Raw genomic sequence first — 21994 nt, forward strand, 5'->3', positions numbered from 1 at the left:
AAAACTTGGTTTTCTCTTTCGCTCTCGGCATTACTTTTCTTCCAAACAGCTGCTCACTCTATATAAATCGCAAATCTGCCCTACCATGGAATATTGTTCCCACATCTGGGGTGGTGCCACCAAAACCTCTCTCTCAAAGCTTCTAGATTCCATTCAGAAGAGGGCAGTTAGGTTAATTAATGACTTCTCTCTAACAGAGTCTCTCCACTCTTTGTCTCACAGACGTACTGTTTCTGCTACATGCCTTTTCTACAGATTCTTCCATGGGCACTGTTCTTATGAATTGGCTTCTATAATTCCCGCTCTCTCTTTCGAAACAGTCCGAACACGTGACGTCACCAGTCAACATCCATTTACTGTCCAACTTGAAATTTACAGGACTCACTTTTCATCTTCCTCGTTTATTCATTTAACTGCCGTTTTCTGGAACAACCTTCCTTCATATGTATTTTCTGAAAATTACAGTCTACAGAAGTTCAAGTCTAATGTCAACAAATATCTTTTTTCGTCTTCTTAACCTCCAACCCAAGCATGGTACTAAGCTCTATAGGTTCTAATACCTCTCATGTTTGGGGTTTTTATAAAAAAAAAAAAAAAAAAAGAAGAGAGACAAATGTCTAAACAGAGATGATTCTGTATAAAAGGAATAGTACAATATCTGCATGAGTGCAATCACTTATATCTCTCTAATAATAAATTCTATAAAATTATAATAAGAAAGGCCATGGAAGATAAGTAGAAGGTTCTTATACTTACTTGATACTAAACTGCTAACAGATATTCCAGCATCACTTTTCTTTGAACGACCCATAAATAAGTGATGAACCTAGAATTCAAAGCAGATGAACACAGTTTATTATGTTCACCTAACAAAACAAAATAAGCTATATTTACAAAACAAATAAACAAAACAAAATATCCAAATATATGAATGAAATAGACTTCAATGGCAAGTCTACCATGCAAAATGTAACTTATTTTAAGGTTCCAAAATTACCTGTTAGTAATTTGGCTATATATTCTTTCTGATTCATGGGAGAAATTATAACACACAAGAAATCAACTATTTATTCACACAAGATGAAAAATTTAACTGAAGTCATATTAGTACCTTGTTGTTTATGAATTCAACTGATTAATTTGATGTACTGGTTGAAAAAGGTTTAAATTCAGCCAACAGCCAGTAAAATCAATAAACTAGCAATACAGATAGGTAATGGTTTCGAAATATAAACTTCAGGCTAAAAATGTGTGCATCACACTATTAGTCCCTTTGCATACACTAAACTTGTTATTTTAAACTCTTGAGTAGGGAGCTACAATGCTATATTTTTGTATTCCTTTAGAGCAGGGATTCTTAACCTGTCCTTGCAATCACCAATATGTTCGTGAGCATCACTGCACCCAATTTTAATTGAGATTAAATTTTAATTGCACCCAATTTTAATTCTTAGTACGGATAAAAAATTTATTAAAAAAATGCATTTTTAATCTTTAAGCAAAAAAATTTATATTTTATTATATGGCACATGCATCTATTGTAAGCTGCAAAATCTTGTCTGCTTAAAGCAAAAGGTTCTTAACCTTTTGCTTTAGAGGGAATAACTGCTCAAATTCTTAACCTGCAATTGAACCTCCTTATGCAAAATTAAGGCCTACGTAGCCAAGTGGTCAGGAGTGAGAGTGCAGTAGCATGCTCTTTGAGTAGACTGGGTTTCAAGCCCATGACTGCTAAATATGGTTGATCTGATCTGCCAACCCGCACTGGACCAGCGGGGCAGATTATGGTCCATTTTCCTGAGATGAAGCGTTGAGGTGGCTTCCATCCTGCAGTGGATTGATAATGGCTGCAGTTTTGATTTTTTTTTTTTTTTAATGAAAAATTAAGTTTTGATAAAAGTATATCTTATTGAAATTCAAACCATTACCAAACACAACTCCTTCCTTAACTGATTTATCGTGATATAGCTGCAAATGAAGTTTATATTAAAATGAATGTAGAGGATTTCAACTGAATGAAAGTAATCAAAAAAAAAAAAAAATTAAAATAAGCATTTTTTGGAACACTGGATATTTTTTTTTCTTTTTTTTTTTCAAATGACAACCACAAACACAAAAGGTATTAGTACCACATGTGGCATGAAAGTCGGAGGACAAAAGGAGATACTTGTTCATATTACACTTGAATTTCTGTAGATTGTAATTTTCAAGAAAAACATATGAAGGAAGGATGTAAAGAAAGTTCAAGGGATAAATGAAAAAGAAGAAGTAGTAGTACTAATGGCAAATGATTCAAGTTGAGGAAGGATGATTGCAGGATAGATGTGTGGAAGTTTGCCTTCAGCCAGCAGGTAGTTGATTGCTGGAACAGGCTTGAATCTGTTGTTGTGGAAGTGGATGGGTTGAATAAATTCATGGGAGAACTAGACAAATTTTTGGAGGGTATGGATGGGTGATCTGATTTTTTTTTTTTTTTTAGCTGATGCTATTAATATTGCTTTCTGGCATCACTGGGTAAGCTGAATTAACATTCAGCTTACCCAATCCATTCAAGGCTTTAAACACCTCAATCAGGTCTCCCCACAGGTGTCTGGTCTTGAGACTCTGCAATTTGCAGAATTGAAGCCTTTCTAGGTAAAAGCACCCTTTTGTTCCTTCCACCAATCTAGTTACCCTTCTCTGCACCTGTTCCAGCAGATCTACATCCTTCCTAAAGTGAAGCCTCCAGACCTGTACACAATACTCAAGACGTGGCCTAACCATGGCCAAATACAAAGGGATAATTACATCCTTATCTCTGTAAGCAAAGTTTTGTATATCATTGACAAAACCCTGTGAGCTGTCTTGGGAGCATGTCTGACTGCACATTTACCTCCTAGGTCTTTTTCATTCTCCACTACCCAGAGTGTAGTACCACAGAGTTGATAAGTTGTGCTGCAGTTACTGCTACTCACATGCAGTATCTTGCATTTGTCAATGTTAAACATAAACTGCCATTTCTCAGCCCATCGAATAGCTCAACCTGTAAACTTAGACATTAATCCAGATATATATATATATATCTTCATCAATATCATTGATAAATACTAAAAACAACAATGGACATAGCACTGAACCCTGGGGAACTCCACTAATAACATTATTCCATTAAGAGCAGTGCCCATTAATAACCCACCCTCCGTCTGCTTCGATTTAACCATTCCTTTATCCATAGCAGTGACTTGCCCTTCATGCCACATTGCTTCCATTTGTACAGCAGTATTTTATGTGCAACAAGAAATGCTGGTTTGAAGTTGGAGAGTAAATGAATGTTTACTGGTTGTAGCATGTGCTTGGAAGAGAGAAGAGGAATTACAGCACCAATTCAGAAGAACAGTGCCATGGAAGTATCTATAGAAAAGTCATGCAGCAGAAAGAAAATCTTTATGAGATAGAGTGGAGAGGCTTTGAAAGAGACGGGTCAATAATTAATCTGACTAATCTCTTTTGAATGGAGCATAGAAGCTTGATAGAGGTTTTAGGGGCACCACCCAAACGTATGGGGTAACAATATTCCATGGTAGAGCAGATTTGAGATTTCTCCAGAGTGAATAGTTGTTTAGAAGAAACGTAATAAAAACAGTGAAAGAAATAACTCAGTTTCTGAAAAAGAACCTATAGGTTGTCATACATTTCCTTCATGTGAACTGCATAGGCCAATAGTATAGATGGATACTTATTTCATTATGGAGTAAAACTGCTTTCAAACTGACCTTGGATGAATCGATGAAAAGCCTCAACTGCTTGGGGGCATGCTCTTTCATAAATTACTGGACATTGTTATAATAAACCAAAGCACCATCCATTGAGTAATAAGTCATTATGTTAGATTGCCTCTTCCTATAAAAAGGCATCTCGACACCCTTTCTCAAAATAATTCCTGTGAAGCCATGATCCTAGTAATTGAGCCTTGATTTTGGAGAGGTCCAAATCATTCAATTCTGCCTGAATGATTAGATGTGACTTTGCAGTACCAAAAGTTGGAAAGTCTAGATCCGTACTTGTTCTCAGTTCTACATTTTCAGGAGACTCATTTTCCGATTCTCAATCAGAGACAAGTCCAATATTTCTAGTGCTTTGTAGCATTATGAGGAACCAGCCTTAAAGCAGAAGGTACGTTGGGATACTCTACTTTATGCTTAGATTTTCCACTGTTGACCAATTTTTGCATGACCAATATTTCTGGTCCACAGAAATATTGGTCATGCAAAAGCAACAATCGTTTATGGGGTCTCGAGGTTCCTGCCATATCACCAGAACAGCTAAAGACATCAATCTGCCTTTAAGCTAGACTGTTAATGTCCTTAAACATAAGCTACAGAAAATCTTTGGGGAGCCCATACTTTATCTTGATCTCTGACCTTATCCAAAATAGAGTTCATAGGCTTTTCTCACAAATTATGACAGTGGCTTCCTCAGCAATTTTAATACACTTCTCCACAAATTTAGCAAAAGCTATCAGGCTTATTTTGGCAAGAATGTGGCATATTTCATGTAAGGTTGAGGAACGTGAACATACAAACATGATTAAAAAATTGTACATTTTTATTTCTAATTTAACCCACAGTTCACGATTTACACTTATGCATACAAAACTTGTTTACAAACACTAATTCACTAAATCACTTGTTTACTTTGTTCACCACTCACTCTCTGAAACCCATACACTTTTGAAATATGACAATGCTTGCTTGCTTGGTGTGAAACCCACTCATATATATACCAGTAGAAAAGTTTCTAGAAGGCTCACAATGTTTCTAGAGAATTCTGGTGAATGTTCTAGAACCTTACAGAAACATCCTGACCTTTCTTCTGCATGTAACAATATTCTAGAATGTTGCAGAAAACTCCTAAATGTTCAAGAAAAAAATAATAATAATAAAAAAAATAATAAAATAGATATGATTAAAGAGGCCTGTGCGTTCTGGATTCATTATTACTATTGGATTACTGTGTACACAGAGCGAAATGAAGACAGAATAAATTATGAAAAGTTTAATAATAGGAAAAACATATATTCAATTAGATATATACAAAACCTTTTGGTTAGTTTGTTAACATTCCTCAGTCAAACTGACAGTTAAGAGTGGAACATGAGGGCATGTACTGCCAGTCATGTTCATGAACTGTGTGATTAATTGTTGGATGTTGAAGACTGTGGCTGTGATGCATGTGGACGTTGCCAACGTTTGTCATTCATCAGAATGGTTGCTTCGATGGTAGGGTGGACAACATCCACCGCTCCTGTTGACCGAGGTATTAGAGCATTTGATGTTTGATGACTCCAACCAGGTGTGTCGTCGGTAGTGGCGGGACCTATCTACAATCACGACATCGTGGTGTGGGTCAATGTCGTGATGGGTTGACCAAATATCTTCGGCAATGGCCGAGTGTTCTATGTCCGCTAAGTGCATTGCTCTTTCGTGTTCTGAAAGACATTTTTCGAGCCATCTTCCAGTTTACCCAATATAGCAGCTAGCGCAGTCACGGCAAGAGATGCGGTAGATGAGACCACTTTGTAGTAAGGTGGGAACTGGTGTTTTCACTTTAGAGATGAGGGATCGTAACTTTTCTGCCTGAGAGTTGTACACATTTTATCCCATGTGATTTTAGGACCTTAGAAACCTGTTGTGATAGGTTTGGGTAGTATGGGATAAAGGCACTTGCGGTTGCATCATTACCTTTGATGTTCCTGTTGGTAGCTGCGTGGCCATGTGTCTGTAGATCACACCTTCAAGGGTATTGTTGGGATAGCCACACCTTGCAAGATCCGCCTTGACTCTAGCAATTTCGGTGCACCTCTCATCTACAGAACTAGAGTGGGTCCAGGCATGAGTTAGTCAGCACGGTTCGTGCAGTGGCAAGAAGATGGCTACGCGTGTGTGTGCTGACCAGATGTTGATAAATTGGCCAGCACACATTGGTTTACGATAGATAGTTGTCTTCAAGAGCATGCCCTCACGTCAGACAAGGGTGTCTAAGTATAGGATGGTGTTGTCTGATTCTAGCTCGATGGTGAATTTTATGAAAGGCAACAGAGAATTGCGGTGGTCTAAGAGTCGGTCACCTGAATTTCTGGGGAAAACCACAAACACATCATCCACGTAGCGACACTAAAAAGGTAATGGGATCTGGTACATTTGGAAATGCATGACCCTTTAATTCTTCCATCGTGATATTTGCTGTGATTGAACTAACTGGGAAACCCATGACTGTGCATTGCACCTGTTGGTAAATGGAGTTGTTGAACATAATTGCACCACCTGTTAAGCACAGTTACAGTGGAGATATCGTCTGGTGTTAGTTCGGTCCTGCTGCCAAGGGTTTGGTCATTATTCAAGAGTTGCTTTGCACTTGTGATGTTCTACTGGGATGGTAGCTGCGTGGCCATTACATGAGGGCATGTACTGCCAGTCATGTTCATGAACTGTGTGATTAATTGTTGGATGTTGAAGACTGTGGCTGTGATGAATGTGGACGTTGCCAACGTTTGTCATTCATCAAAAGTGAAAAGTGAAAAGTGACACTACATCAAATTATGCCGTGATTTGATTTTCTGAGATGGATAGGTTTCGGATCCATTCTATAAATTCACTACTGTAAGAGATGGTGTTGGTGGTCTTGCCTACTAGGGAGAAAGGAGCCAAGAGACAAACTTTGCTATTCATAACTCAGCGAGCCACAACACGAGACAATGGGTCTTAACAGTATACTTTCTTTGTGAACCTTCAGTAGTTTGTAGAATTGTGGAATCTGGCAGCCGGAAGCACGGAGGCGATTATGAATGGATTCTGTTATTTTCTTCTGTTTAAACCAACTGTTGATGAGGATGTTCACTTTAGACTCCCATTATTCCAAGGCTTTGATGGGAGAAATGGTTAAGGGTTGGTAAACAGAAGTGTCCTGCAAGAGCAGCAGGGCTTTTGTCTCGTAATCTGTGCGATTCATTACGACTGTTCGATGTCCTTTATCTGCCGGTAGGATGATGATGGATAAGTCTTGTTTCAATGCCTTAAAGGCAGAAATTTGTTTGCGGCTGAGATTGGAAGAATCAGGGCAAGCATGATGCAAAATTGCTGCAGTTTTTAGGCAAATTGTGTTTGCCACTTCAGTGAAATGTGTTAAACACGCTTCTATGCCTAAGGCAATATCAGGGATTGGTGGGTTTCTTGGGAGAACAGCAAATTTCATACCTGGAGTCGACAGATCTACTTGTTCTGTAGATAATTGTTTGTTGCTCAAGTTCAATACAAATTGTGTGCAACTTGTGGAAGGGGTACTATGCCGATGACGAAATTCACGGGACTCACCAATTAAAACAACGAACTTACGTTTTTGATGTGTACAGTAGCATTCAGATTCTCTGACGGCCTGGGAGCACAAGATATGGATTATATCGGTGTAAACAGGATCAGGAACTAAACTAAGTTCGACTAGCAGGGCTGCTTTACTCATTGAAGCATTTTGTAAGTCTCGATGAAGGCAGCCGATCCAAATGTTCAGGGTCTTGTAGCTGAAGTTTTGACAGGCATGGCGCATACATTCATTAGGAAATGGAGGTTTGTAGAGAAATCCTTTCGGGATGATTTTGTCTGATTTGCACCTGTGGGCAAATCTGAGATGTTGTTTACCACGGGTTATAGAAATGAAATTCTTTTGCAGTTTCACGACTATGTCTTATGTTTATTGGCCAAGAACAGTTCGAATATGATTAAAGAGGCCTGTGTGCTCTGGATTCATTATTACTATTGGAAATAGCAATATCGCGATGGAAGAATTAGAGGGTCGTGCATTTACGAATGTACCAGATCCCATTACCTTTTGGTGTCGCTACGTGGATGATGTGTTTGTGGTTATCCCCAAGAAATTTGAGTGACCGACTCTTAGACCACCTCAATTCTCTGCCGCCTTTCATAAAATTCACCATCGAGCTAGAATCAGACAACACCATACCATACTTAGACACCCTTGTCCGACGCGAGGGCATGCACTTGAAGGCAACTGTCTATCGTAAACCAATGTGTGCTGGCCAATTTACCAACTTCCGGTCAGCACATGCGTGTAGCCATCTTCTTGCCACTGCACGAACCTTGCTAACTCATGCCTGAACTCACTCTAGTTCTGTAGAAGAGAGGTGCACCGAAATTGCTAGTCAAGGCGGATCTTGCGAGGTGTGGCTATCCCAACAATACCCTTGAAGGTGTGACCTACAGACACATGGCCACACAGTGACCAACAGGAACATCCAAGGTAATGATGCAACCGTGAGCGCCTTTATCTCATACTACCCAAACCTATCACAACCGGTTTCTAGGGACCTAAAATCACATGGGATGAAATGCATACAACTCCCAGGCAGAAAAATTACGATCCCTCATCTCTAAAGTGAAAACACCAGTTCCCACCTTACTACAAAGTGGTCTCGTCTACCACATCTATTTCCGTGACTGCACTAGCTGCTACATTGGGTAAACTGGGAGATAGCTCGAAAAACGTCTTTCAGAACACGAAAGAGCAATCTGCTTAGCGGATATAGAACACTCGGACATTGTCGAAGATGTTTGGTCAACCCACCACGACATTGACCCACACCGTGATGTGATTGTAGATAGGTTCTGCCACTACCGACGATACTCCTGGTTGGAGTCGCTGAACATCAAATGCTCTAATACCTCGGTCAACAGGAGCAGTGGATGTTATGTCCACCCTGTCATCAAAGCAACCATTCTGATGAATGACAAACATTGGCAACATCCACATGCATCACACCAGTCTTCAACGTCCAACAATTAATCACGCAGTTAATGTACATGACTGGCAGTACACGCCCTCATGTTCCACTCTTAACTGTCAGTTTGACTGAGGAATGTTAACAAACTAACCAAAAGCTTTTGTATGTATTTAATTTAATATACGTTTTTCCTATTATTAAACTTGTCATAATTTTTTCTGTCTCCATTTCACTCTGTGTCCGCAGTAATCCAATAGTAATAAGAAAATAGATAGAAAAGATGATTAAACCAACTGCAGGTCTTAGTTTTCGGTCATTAACCAACAATATTTGGAAACTGAGGGTGATGAGAACATTTTAAGCATATATCTGAGTTTTTGAACACATTTCCTACAACAAACTGTCGAAATTATTTCAGGGAGGTAATTGATGCTGACCAGTGTTACCCCACTTTTAAGAAAATTTGAAAAGAGAAAGTAAACTTTCAAAGAAAGCAAGTCAAAAAGTTACAAGTGATTAGCGGAGTTGGAAATAGAGGCAGCAGATGAATTTGACAGAATGTTGTAGAGAAATTTTAAGCCAGAGAAGATTGAAAAGAGGAAATTCCAAATTAAGTCTCTGACAGGGAATATAAGAGTGAACACATGCACAAGTACCACTTTTGAAGTGAAAGGAATCATACAGCAAATAATTAGGACAACTGAGATGAGCAGTGATTGAACCAACAGATATTTGTTTTCTGTCAGAAAAAGTAAGTGTGACTTGGCATGCTAGTGGAAGTGGGCATCACTGAGATTGCAGCTGAAACTGTGTATATTTGTGAAATGAATGAGGAAGTGTTTGGGAGATTTAAATTTTTGCAGATAAATTTGTTCTATTACTTTGACTGCTCATGATGCATTCAGCAGTAAAGAATGAGGGGCCATGTTTTATAAAGAAATAAAATTTTTGGTTATGGTGTACACACAACAAGAATATACAAGAATATACCCAGCTGTTTGACATAACACTGCCTCAACAATGTCTTCTGCATACACCAACTCAGACTCCCTCCAGTCACTATATGACAGAGTAGAGATAATGAGATTATAAACTAGCTGATTGGGATGACTTATAGAGAGTTACCAACTGGTTCATTCTGGTAGACTATTCAGCAGCTGCCCTGTGAACAGCAATCAAAACACATCAATCATACTGCACGATGGCATTTGCTATAGAATAAACATGGATTTCGCCTCATCAATTGGTGATATTGCACCATTTGATGAAACTCATTTGATGAAAGTCATCTATCACCTAGTTAAGGTGATAGATGGCTCTAAAATAAAAAATAAAAATACTTTTTTGCACCCAATATACTATCAAGATGATGAATAGCTTAAGAAGTACCAAATTTGAAATAGTTATTGTCTTCATTCCAAACATTTCCGTGGTACTGTTAAGAAGTCATATGCACCAGATGATGCATGTGAGTTTTAGGCAAGCGCAAGCTAGAGGATTAAGAAAGGATTAAACAAATTATAAGATGACATGGACAAATCAAATAATTAGATTTTTTTGGCTGATCTTGTGTAAGCATGCTTCCTTGCATCATAACTAATACTGATAATGTCATTAATATATAGATAACTAGATTAACTTATAATGCTGCACAAAGATAATAAACATTCTTACAATAAATTAGAAGTGGAATATCATAAAATGGGCTGGAAAACTAAACAATTAACTACAAATCAAAAGCAGTGTACAAACATACATTCGTATTCCATTAAAATCATGTCTAACCACTCCCTATTTATGCTCTCGTGTATCTGGCAACAATTTTCAAGTTTCTTTGACTCGTTTTATCAACCTCTAACAAATGCATATTGGCAACCTGCCAACTAAGCACTAACTCAACTACTGGGGCCTAAATGTGGAACTGCATAGCACACAGTTCCACCTACAGTTAAACTTCAAAGTTGAAAATGATCTCTTGTTTTTATTCGTTTATTATTGAAATGAGTATTGGAAACAGAGGATGAGTATACTATATGCAGGACCTATTAATAAAAATATTCATTGCATTGCATTTTTCTTCACAAAATTTCATATAACTCCATCGACTGTATATTTAGATTTAAAAAGCTGGGGGTGCTGCATTTCCGCAGTGCCCACCAATGAGCCGCCCCTGATCATCTTGTATGATTCAACCCAGGACTTCATGCCACCTACCTTATCTTAGGGCATGGCAGCATGAATGCAAAACTTGGCCTTTCTTCAACTATAAATTGCAAATGTCACCAAGTGGGAACCTCGGAAAACATGCTGCATAATTGCCCTTTTTACACTGACGTGTTTTGTGGCATCTGCATTCAGATGAGATTGTCAACCACAGAGAATTCTCCTTCCTTGATTGCCACAAAAGAGAAAGTCCTGGCATTCTCCCAATCTACCAATAAAGTTTTCAAGCAAAGAATTCAACTTCACAGGCTGGAGTAGCTCATCTTCAACTGACCTGTTTCTCTTTCAGACTACACTGAAGATCTCTATTTACACAACACAAACTTCCTATTTATGACTTCTTCAATGACTTGTCATACACTAGAACCATTGATGGCATGCAATCTTGACCTTCCTGACTACTGACTAAATTGGACTTGACACTCGTGTTCTGGAATCTGTGGAATCCACTTCTGATCCAGCATCACTCTGGGTGGGATTTACCTCTACACTTCTGCTGGCTCTTAAAATGTGTATAGCGGGTTTGCGCTAACCCCGTAGGGGTAGGATAATAGCAGAACTGGTATTCCAGGATGGGATTCCTCCAATAACATGGCTTGGATATGCTCAACCCTGGGAGTGAATGGAGATCACTGTCTTTCTTTCAACTTTACTTTTTAAGCATCCAGTATCTTCCAACTTCCAAGGGGAAGCCTCACTCTTCTATTCCCAATCACTGTGATCTTTTCCCACTAGTTCTCCCACTTTCGTCCCTGCTCATTTTAGTGTTTCTCCAGAATTCTATGGGAAGACCAGCAAGATTGTAGGACCTGTGCACCTACTCACGGCAAAGAATGGGAAGCAGACGTGGCGGACCAGGTGTTTGCTGCCACCTAGCTGCTAAGTCACCAGTTATTGGCCGCAACACTTCATCACACCTTTCACAAACCCACACTCCAACTTCAAAGTCAGTATTGGCTTTTGCCAAATACAGATGACACAGTGGCATAGCGGAGGAACCCTGGATTGCAAAAAAGTGCATATGACACACTATCATGCAAACAAATTGGCAAAAAGTTCAAGGAGCAGTTATAGATATGTTGTATGTTCATTTGGATTTTAACATTTATTTTGACAGTTCCTATTAGTTAGATGTATTGTCTATTTTCTGGTTTTTAAACCAGAAAAATCCAAACACTAATGCTCTTCAAGTTCAGGAAGTGCCATTTTTTTTTTTTTTTTTTTTGGGTGCTGCACCTATGTCATGATGCAATGAGATGATGTTTCTAAGTTCCTGATAGGGTATTATTTCTAAATTACCAGTGATAATATGTCCAAAATGGGCATTAACATAGGGATGTAAGTTAGGTTGGTGGCATATGCATTTATTGGAGTGTGATTCAAATTTATCCATGTTGGTGGCTAAGGATTTATAATTGCAAGCTATGAAGCCAAAAGGTTTATAGTAACTAAATCTGGATTTGATATGCACACATTATGGCAGCTGGTAGTAAGGAGATCAAAATGTTTGTTAATGTAACACTACGCAGAGCAAACCAACATCAACTTCCAGCCTGAATAATGTTGAGGTAGCAACCTCCCATACCAATCATCTCCAGTCCTATTTGATATTAATTAGCAATATGATAATAATTAGCAATATACTTCAGTATGATGGTAGATTGTTCAATGTTTTTATTATTAATGAGGGATTTTAATTTAAATTTGCAAATATCAGTTAACAGATGTAGTAAGTGTTTAGATGTGAAATCAAAATTAAGGATAAATTTATAAAGGGCTTTCAGAATACTGTACTATGCTTAGTGCTGAAAAGCAGGTCATGAATCTTATGTACCTCTGTGTAGCTGCTGTACCATTCTGTAATAGTTACCCAGTTTATTCTTATAGTGAGAATTACTTTTCTTAGGTTTGCACTTCTTGTAAGAAGTGCAAACCTAATACAAATACAAGTGCAAACAAATACTCTTGACAATTTGAAATTTGTCAGAGCAAGGGTCTGACAAATTTCTTAAGCCGTAGAACTTGGAACAGGAAATTGAATATAAACATTTCCAAGTTCATTGCTTTACCAATATCTACATCTCTATCCTAGCACATATAGTTGACCCTTGCTTAAGAACTTAAGAAAGCTGCAATATGAAATATGTTGGCCAAACTAGTAACAATTTGCACCTTAAACTCAACACACAAATTTCTGACAATATATCAGATACATATATCTGATATATTGTTAGTAATAATTTTGTGGTTAAACTAATATATGGATAATGGCAGTGGTGGGATTCAAATAATTTATCAACCGGTTCGCTGCTCTAATGACCGTTCTAAGTATAAAAAAACTATATACCGAAAGGTAGTTTATTTCATGCACTTAATATTTAAATAAGAACAATAAAAGAGGTTCACAAAACTAGATTATGTTATAAGAAAGTTTTTTAAAATATTAATGAAAAAATATTAAATAATACCTGACAAAAAACAATAAAACTGTTATTTAAGATATTTCCATATTGCTTCTTGATTGGCGTCCTCACTTGCAATTTTCTTCGCTTTTATCCGAGCATCATCGGCTGAGTGATATATCCTTAACCATCTTTTCACTGTAGGAGTAGGATCCCATTCCTTTAGAGGTAGGCCGATTAGACTAATAGTCACTGTGTTTGATATATTAGAAACAGTTAGATGACTTCTCTTCTTTGAACATATTATGTTCATCTTTGAAAAACCCCTTTCCGCTTCTGCTGAACTTACAGCAATTGTTCTGACAATATTTTTAGCTCTTTGAACACTTTCAGGAATTGCATAATTCTGGGAATTTTTTTAAATGTTTTCCACGAAATCTCGATAATCATTAATATCAATTTGGTAATTAAAAATGTCATTAAATACGAGCAATTGTTCTTCAGCTGTTTTCCATGGAACTAGTACTTCTTCAATATTCCAGTAATCTGGCTCCAAAAAATTGAGAAATTGTAATTTATTCCTATCTTGAAATTGGCTACAACTTGCTTTTAAATGTTCACAATCCATTAGTCTTTTTTTTTTTCAAATTCGTTACGATGTTTTCTAAAAGTCTTTCCTGAGGAAGCCCGACAAATCGATGATTTTCTACAAATTTTATATTTTTGAAGATTTCTGAAGCAATTAATTCATCAACTTTTTTTTCGTATGGACCCTTTTCCTTTCCAAGCATTTGAAATGCTTTAATAGATCTTATCACGAGTTTTTCAGCCTTTATTATGTCTATATTTCTTGCTTGCAGAGCATTTGAAAGAAGAGAAATTTCATTTAAAATATCAATCATCGATGCCAAATCAGTTATATAATATATATTTTCAAGACGGGCAGTCATACCTAAGTACTTTTTATTTGAATAACAATAAATGATGTAGCGCTGGATAAGCGCACCACACAGCTAGGATTGACCTTAAACTACAGGCAGCCCATCTTGGTCCCAAAACTCTACCAATCTTTATAATTTCAATTCCAAGTTGTTCGGATATTTTGGAAAATTCAATTTGGTTCTTATTGGATTGGTGAAAAATAGTGTATATCTTATCAATAAATATTTTAAAATGATTTACTTGCTTTATTTCCTTTATCGAATCATCTAAAACAAGATGGAGGCGATGATGTAAACAGTGCGATATCATTGTTTGGAAACTCTTTTGCAATCCTAGTGCTCACTCCACATTTTCTCCAAAGAATAACGCTGGCATCATCAGAGCAAAATCCGATTACATTTTTTTCTAGGTAGTTCTTAGTAAGACCAACATTATTTAAACTTTCCATAACTGAAGAACATATTGTCTCTGCATCTTGTTTTTCCAATTCAACTAGTTCAACAAAAATTGTTGGTGACATAACTGAATCCAAGGCCAATTCTAATACAACAAATTCTGATTTTGGTTTCTTATTGAAAAAATCTGTCAAACTCTGTTGCCTTTTCATCCTTTTAAGGGCTACTGAAAAAAATTTTAAAAATGTTTCATTTTAATATATTATAGAGCAGGAGCGGATATGTTTATAATATTATAATATATAATTTATATAGTTTATAATATAATTAAATATTTTTACTGGTTCTGTCCACGTGTGGTCATATCATAAACTTTTATAAACAAAGCACTATGCTTATACCATTGATAAACATCAGTCAGAACATATATTTTCTTCATTTTATCGATACTAAACGAAAATTTCTTGCTGAATTAATAAATGGCATAGGCTATGCAGATTAAATACGATAGAATACCAGGCGCCCACCTTAGAGAGAACCCTGATCACAAGTGCCATTTTAACAACCTGTTCGCCGAACTCAACAAAAAATTAGGTATCGGTTCTGCGGAACCGGTGCGAGCCGGCTGAATCCCACCACTGGATAATGGGTTTTTAATTTAAGCATGAAAAATCCCTCCTATCTTGTTCTTAAGCAAGGGTCAGGTATATGTGCTAGGATAGAGATGTAGATATTGGTAAAGCAATGAACTTGGAAATGTTTATATTCAATTTCCTGTTCCGAGTTCTACGGCTATTGTTACTGTAGTTATTAATATCTGATCTATGGAGGCAATTTGTTACTAGTTTGGCCAACATATTTCATATTGCAGCTTTTGCAGAAAATAGGTTCCATAGTATTGTCAATATTATGCTGAGGGTGCATGTAGAGACAAGTAAGGACAAAGTTTGTTGGTGCATTTATTAAATTTTAAGTAGGACTGGAGATGATTGGTATGGGAGGCTGCTACCTCAACATTATTCAGACGGGAATCATTTGATGCTAATTTTCTCTGTGTAGTGTGTGTGTCACGTGTGAGTGTTCAGAATTTAAGGTATGTATCGAGGAGCTATAAAGAGAATAAGCTCCCTGTACAATATGTACAAGCCTGAAAGCAAAGGATATCAGCTAGCTATTATACTGTTAATCTGCTTAGGTTGTATCTTTTTAGGTAGATAGTGCAGTGTCATAACTAGAAAAAAGTGTTGTCCAATGCAAAGTTTAATATGAGCCCCCCTGATTATATTTGAGTAATACCATATTCAATAATAATAACCCCCAATCAATAGGTCCCTACCCCCAATAAGTGGGCCCCTATTTGACTTTGGCCCCCACAGTTATAAATCCTTAAAAATTGTCATGGAAACAGCAGCTATGCTAATATCATTTCACCACTATTCACTACAGTTTCGCTTGTGCTCTGCAGCTAGCTAACAATAAACATGCTTTGTGTGAAAAATATTATTGTTCGTAGACATAGTAAATTTTATCGTGAAACAACTAAAAACTTACATTTTTACTCAATTAATTTTTTTGTTTTGGGTGGGAGGGCAGTGGGCCGCCTTTCGGTCTTGGGCCTCAATGCACCGCATTGGCATAGTTATGCCACTGCCCCTCTTAGTCTTTTTAGTGTCTTACAGTCAGGAAAACTTGTGCCCACTGATTGGCTACCAAGGAGATATTAGAAATTTGAATTTTACTTCTTTTTCTATTTTTAATCTTTAATTAATTAATTTTTAGGTATTTTAACATTACTGACTTACAACACGTGATGTATACTCCCAGAACTATGTTCAGGGTCCTATTAAGGAACGGGAGTCACAACCCTGGACTGCCCTAGCACACCTATATTCCCACTACTTCCGATCTCTTTCCTCTATCCTAGCACCTTATACACACCTTTTTTATTTCTTGTGAGCCATTAGTTTACTGAATGCAATATCGAAATGTTATTTTCATACTATAATTCACTTTTTTCACTTTACACAAAGTTCGGCAACTACCTTACACTACTTTGATAGTTTATCATTTCTCCTCTATCCAGGGATGTGCTACTTCATTTGTTAATGTCAATCTCCCCAGCACACCAAGTAATCTTAATTTTGACCAATTTACAGTCTCCACTTTCCAACATTTGGGGTAGCTTTGACATACTACGAACATCCATAGATCACATCAGGTAATCCTTTTAATCCTTTTAGACTGTTCCAACGCAATGTGATAGGTCATTCTCTACTGTCACTGTCACACTACGACTGCAGCTTGGTACTACAGTAAGTTGTTTCTTTGTTATTCTTTTCTTGTTTTTGTTTCATTTCATTTTCTCTTGCTTAGGTTTCTTTTCCCTTTTTTTCTGTCTCTGCCACTTAATTACGTACACACTTAATTCAATTGTCAACATGGTTTCATTATTTTAACCACATGTTATGTATATTTCATGTCAGAAACAGGGGCCTTACTTCTTAAATTTAAATTTTAAATTTTTAAATTTTCTGTTTATACTCCGGCACAACAACCAAGTCAGTAGAGTTTACAATAAATCGTCAATACAAATATTTATCGTATTTAGTGGTCACGGGCTTGAACCCCAGTCCACTCAAGAATGCGTGCTATGCACACTCTCGCTCCTGACCACTGGGCTACATCAGGCCTGTCTTCCTTTGTTTTGATGGTTAATCCTTGAATAAGAGGTTAAATTCATTGAATTTACAGCATTAAATACTTCTTTTAATGTATAATTATTTTTCAGGTACCTATGAATTTTCCATAGTTTCAACTTCCGGTTACGTCAGCTTTTCTTCCCTCTCTCTTTACCACATTCTACTTATCTACATTCCATTACAGTCGTTGGTTCTTTCTGACATTTTTAGCAGTACCCGTACTCCATAATCCATTTTAATATCATTCTAATTATCATGCATAATACTGCTGTAACATCTTCTTGTTAATACACTGTAATTTCACAAGCTTTGTCTAGGTGTTGCTATTGCTACCTTGAATTACTTTCAAATATAACACACTCTGTCTACCTTACTGGCTATATCTTCAAACAGGCCTATGGGGCTGGGAATTCCATACTATAATAATTAATGATAAACACCAGCCAAGAAATTAAACTGAAAATTTTAAACTGAAAATTTACTATAAAATAAATGAAATAATATACAGTGAAATGTGATGAAAATAAATAAAATACAATGATTAAATTATAGTTACAATATAGTTAAAAGCAGTAAAATTATCTAAAATAAACTGGGTTAAAAGCGATAAAACAATGAAACCTGGAGCTTTCGGAGATTGCCGTCTCCTTCTTCAACAGCACTACTAGTGCTAAGACACATCCTTAAGTAGCAGGTCCATGGCACTCATGCACATGGTCATCAGACACATGATCTACATTCTCCATGCGCGTATCGGAAACGGAAGTGGCTCGGGAGCGTGTCAAACAGAAACGGTCATCCCTTCTGAGGACAACTGCCTCAAACAGGGGGTGTAAACGGATCCCCCTGTCCCTATTAATAGTATTGTGACTGGATGAACCGATTCGCAAGCTCTCGAGCCACTTGCGTTCCCAAAATCCATGGGCGCGGTCAGTAATGACCGCGTCTTCAGGGGGAGATCCGATGCTGCTTTTCCCAGAAATGCTCTGCCACAGCAGACCTCACATAGTTAGCAGTCTTGATAGCGGTCATGTGTTCCCCCAGACGGTCCTTTAAACGTCGCCCCGTTTCCCCACATAACACTCCTCACAATCCGGGCACTTAATCTCGTAGACCACATTGCTAGTATGGTCCTGGGCTACGGGATCTTTAACTTGGGATATCACTGTGTGCAACCTCCGACCCGAAGTTGTACACAGTGAGTCTGGCACTCCCGCAATGCCCGTACAATGCGTTCTGAAAGGCCCGGATAGTAAGGAATGTTGTATGCAGTAGCCACAGGGGCAGGCGACTCCCTACGATTGGACTCAGCCCTATGAATATATTTGTCCAAGACCCTCTGGGGTCTTGGACAAATATATTCAAAGGTGTAAAGGTGATGAATTTTGCCTCGCAAGCACTACTATGGTGTTTCAAAAAGTCATGTATAAGCAGGTCCATGGCACGGCCATGGGAGTGCCATTGTGGCCAATTTGGCAATGGAGGAACTGGAAACTATGGTTTTTCATCAGTTGGATTTCCCCATGCGCGAGTGGAGGAGATATGTGGACGATACCTTCACTGTTTTAAAAAGGGAAAGGAAGATGAGGTGCTCAGTTTACTCAACAGCTTTTCCACATTTATACAATTTACCTCGGAGGTGGAAGAAGCTGTGTCCCTCCCGTTTCTGGATGTCTTGGTAAGCAGAGATGGATCTAGATTAAAAACAACGATCTATAGAAAGCCTATGTGCTGTGGCCAATTTGTTCATTATAGCTCAGCACAGGCTTATCATCATAAGAACAGTGTAGCCAGGGCATTGCTGAATAGGGTGGGGACCCACTGTAGGTCCCCCTGAAGAAAAGGAAATTTGCAGAGTCACGGCAGACCTCAGGAAATGTGGATACCCCCAGAGGGTCTTGGACAAATATATTCATAGGGCTGAATCCAATCGTAGGGAGTCGCCTGCCCTGTGGCTACTGCATACAACATTCCTTACTATCCGGGCCTTTCAGAACGCATTGTACGGGCATTGCGGGAGTGCCAGACTCACTGTGTGCAACTTCCGGGTCGGAGGTTGCACACAGTGATATCCCAAGTTAAAGATCCCGTAGCCCAGGACCATACTAGCAATGTGGTCTACGAGATTAAGTGCCCGGATTGTGAGGAGTGTTATGTGGGGAAACGGGGCGACGTTTAAAGGACCGTCTGGGGAACACATGACCGCTATCAAGACTGCTAACTATGTGAGGTCTGCTGTGGCAGAGCATTTCTGGGAAAAGCAGCATCGGATCTCCCCTGAAGACGCGGTCATTACTGACCGCGCCCATGGATTGTGGGAACGCAAGTGGCTCGAGAGCTTGCGAATCGGTTCATCCAGTCACAATACTATTAATAGGGACAGGGGGATCCGTTTACACCCCCTGTTTGAGGCAGTTGTCCTCAGAAGGGATGACCGTTTCTGTTTGACACGCTCCCGAGCCACTTCCGTTTCCGATACGCGCATGGAGAATGTAGATCATGTGTCTGATGACCATGTGCATGAGTGCCATGGACCTGCTACTTAAGGATGTGTCTTAGCACTAGTAGTGCTGTTGAAGAAGGAGACGGCAATCTCCGAAAGCTCCAGGTTTCATTGTTTTATCGCTTTTAACCCAGTTTATTTTAGATAATTTTACTGCTTTTAACTATATTGTAACTATAATTTAATCATTGTATTTTATTTATTTTCATCACATTTCACTGTATATTATTTCATTTATTTTATAGTAAATTTTCAGTTTAAAAATTTTCAGTTTAATTTCTTGGCTGGTGTTTATCATTAATTATTATAGTACCTTGCTGGCTTCTCAATCTTACATTGAAACTATGATATAAATCCCTTTATTTATCCTTTTTACCCCTATTTTTCTTCTGTTGCTCTTATTGTCTTCAACCATTAGATTAGCTTTTCTTTTTATTTACATTTAATGCTTCTTAGTATTATTATGTTGGCATTTTATTCAATTTGTATTGATTTATATTTACTATAATTATTGCTTTTTTTTTTTTTTTTATGCTTACTGGCATTTTATTTGAATTTTACATTATCTCCCGCATTTTTTATGGATTTTCAACATTCAAGTACCAAACTATATGGGGAGGATAGTATAAATTTGACCACGAGGGCTTATGCTCTGTATAGCTCCTCAATACATACCTTAAATTTTGAGCACTCACATGTGACACACACTACACAGAGCAAACCAACATCAAATGCTTCCAGCCTGAATAATGTTGATGTAGCAGCCTCCCATACCAATCATCTCCAGTCCTATTTAAAATTCAATAAATGCACCAACAAACTCTGTCTTACTTGTCCCTACATGCACCCTCAGCATAATACTGACAATACTATGGAACCTATTTTCTGCAAAAGCAGTAATGTGATTTACTTTATTACATGTGATATGAAATACGTTGGCCAAACTAGTAACAAACTACACCTAAGACTCAACCTCCACAGATCAGATATTAATAACTACAGAAGCAACAATAGCCATAGCAATTCGGAACAGGAAATTGAATATAAACATTTCCAGGTTCATTGCTTTACAAATACACATATAAAATATAAAATGATATACGTCATTTTGCATACACATCATTGATAAATTAGAGAGGAGGGTAAACTCGATATACATCGTATATCGAGTTTACCCTCTCTAATTTATCAATATTCACACTTATGTCGTTTGAACAGGAATGTACATGTATATTTCCCTCAAATCTTCTCTTTCTCATTCTGTATTTAAATTCATAATTATATACTGTATATAAAATGTAAAAATATATACAGTATGTATCAAAACATAAGTACAGTTATAAGTATGTATTAAATATCTAATACAACAAATAAATTTTACAAAACTGTATACTATACTGTATTACTGCATACTATACAGTACTGTAAATCATAATTTTAGAGAATATATAATGAAATAAAAATGTAAATAATAAATAAATAGTAAACTCTAGAAAATGAACAATAGAACTTTCTAGAACGATGTGCAGTAGATCTGTGACATCACACGCTGTCGCATGTATACCCACAATGTCCAGTTCCATGTTGTTTTCGTGAATAAAGAGGCGCTGTGAATATATATCCAAAAATATTTCACTACTCCTTCATGAGTGGAAAATATTCAAGAAAGTTGTCTAGTGCAGTGAAAAGGTGACAATGTGATTTTAGATGTTAAAATAGAGGTGATTAAGCAAAGTAGAAGTGGTGAAAGAGCTGTTGATATTGCTGTGTCTTGACTTGCCGCCACCAACAACATTGCATACGATTATCATAAAATGCAGGGGAGATAATGAGCAAAGCACACTATATAACCCAACATTCTACAGTTAAAATTAACAGGCAGAGGAGTAGCATTATGGAAAAAATGGATAAGTTTGCTGTGAACATGGCTTGAAGATTTGAACAAGCAAAATACTACAGTAAGTTTTGCTCTTATTCAGGAAAAGGCTCTCAGCCTTTATCATTTGTTAAAAGTGAGGGAAAGTGTTTAGCTTCGGCAAGTGAAACTTTTAGTGTGAGTC

The 21994-nt window shown here is 37.5% G+C and overlaps 1 protein-coding gene across 1 annotated transcript in view; it reads right to left on the reverse strand.

Moving 5' to 3' along the window:
* LOC150085750 (AP-5 complex subunit beta-1-like) overlaps positions 1-21994 on the reverse strand; it is an 842186-nt gene that overhangs the window by 341180 nt on the left and 479012 nt on the right. The window contains exon 16 of the mRNA XM_090374678.1: positions 757-826. Within this exon, the coding sequence (XP_090230804.1) occupies positions 757-826 (70 nt within the window). The remainder of the gene's footprint in view (positions 1-756; positions 827-21994) is intronic.

Source organism: Mastigoproctus giganteus, chromosome 5 (assembly GCF_048544385.1).
Source record: "Mastigoproctus giganteus isolate SK-2022 chromosome 5, ASM4854438v1, whole genome shotgun sequence".
In the NCBI taxonomy this organism is placed as follows: Eukaryota; Metazoa; Arthropoda; class Arachnida; order Uropygi; family Thelyphonidae; genus Mastigoproctus; species Mastigoproctus giganteus.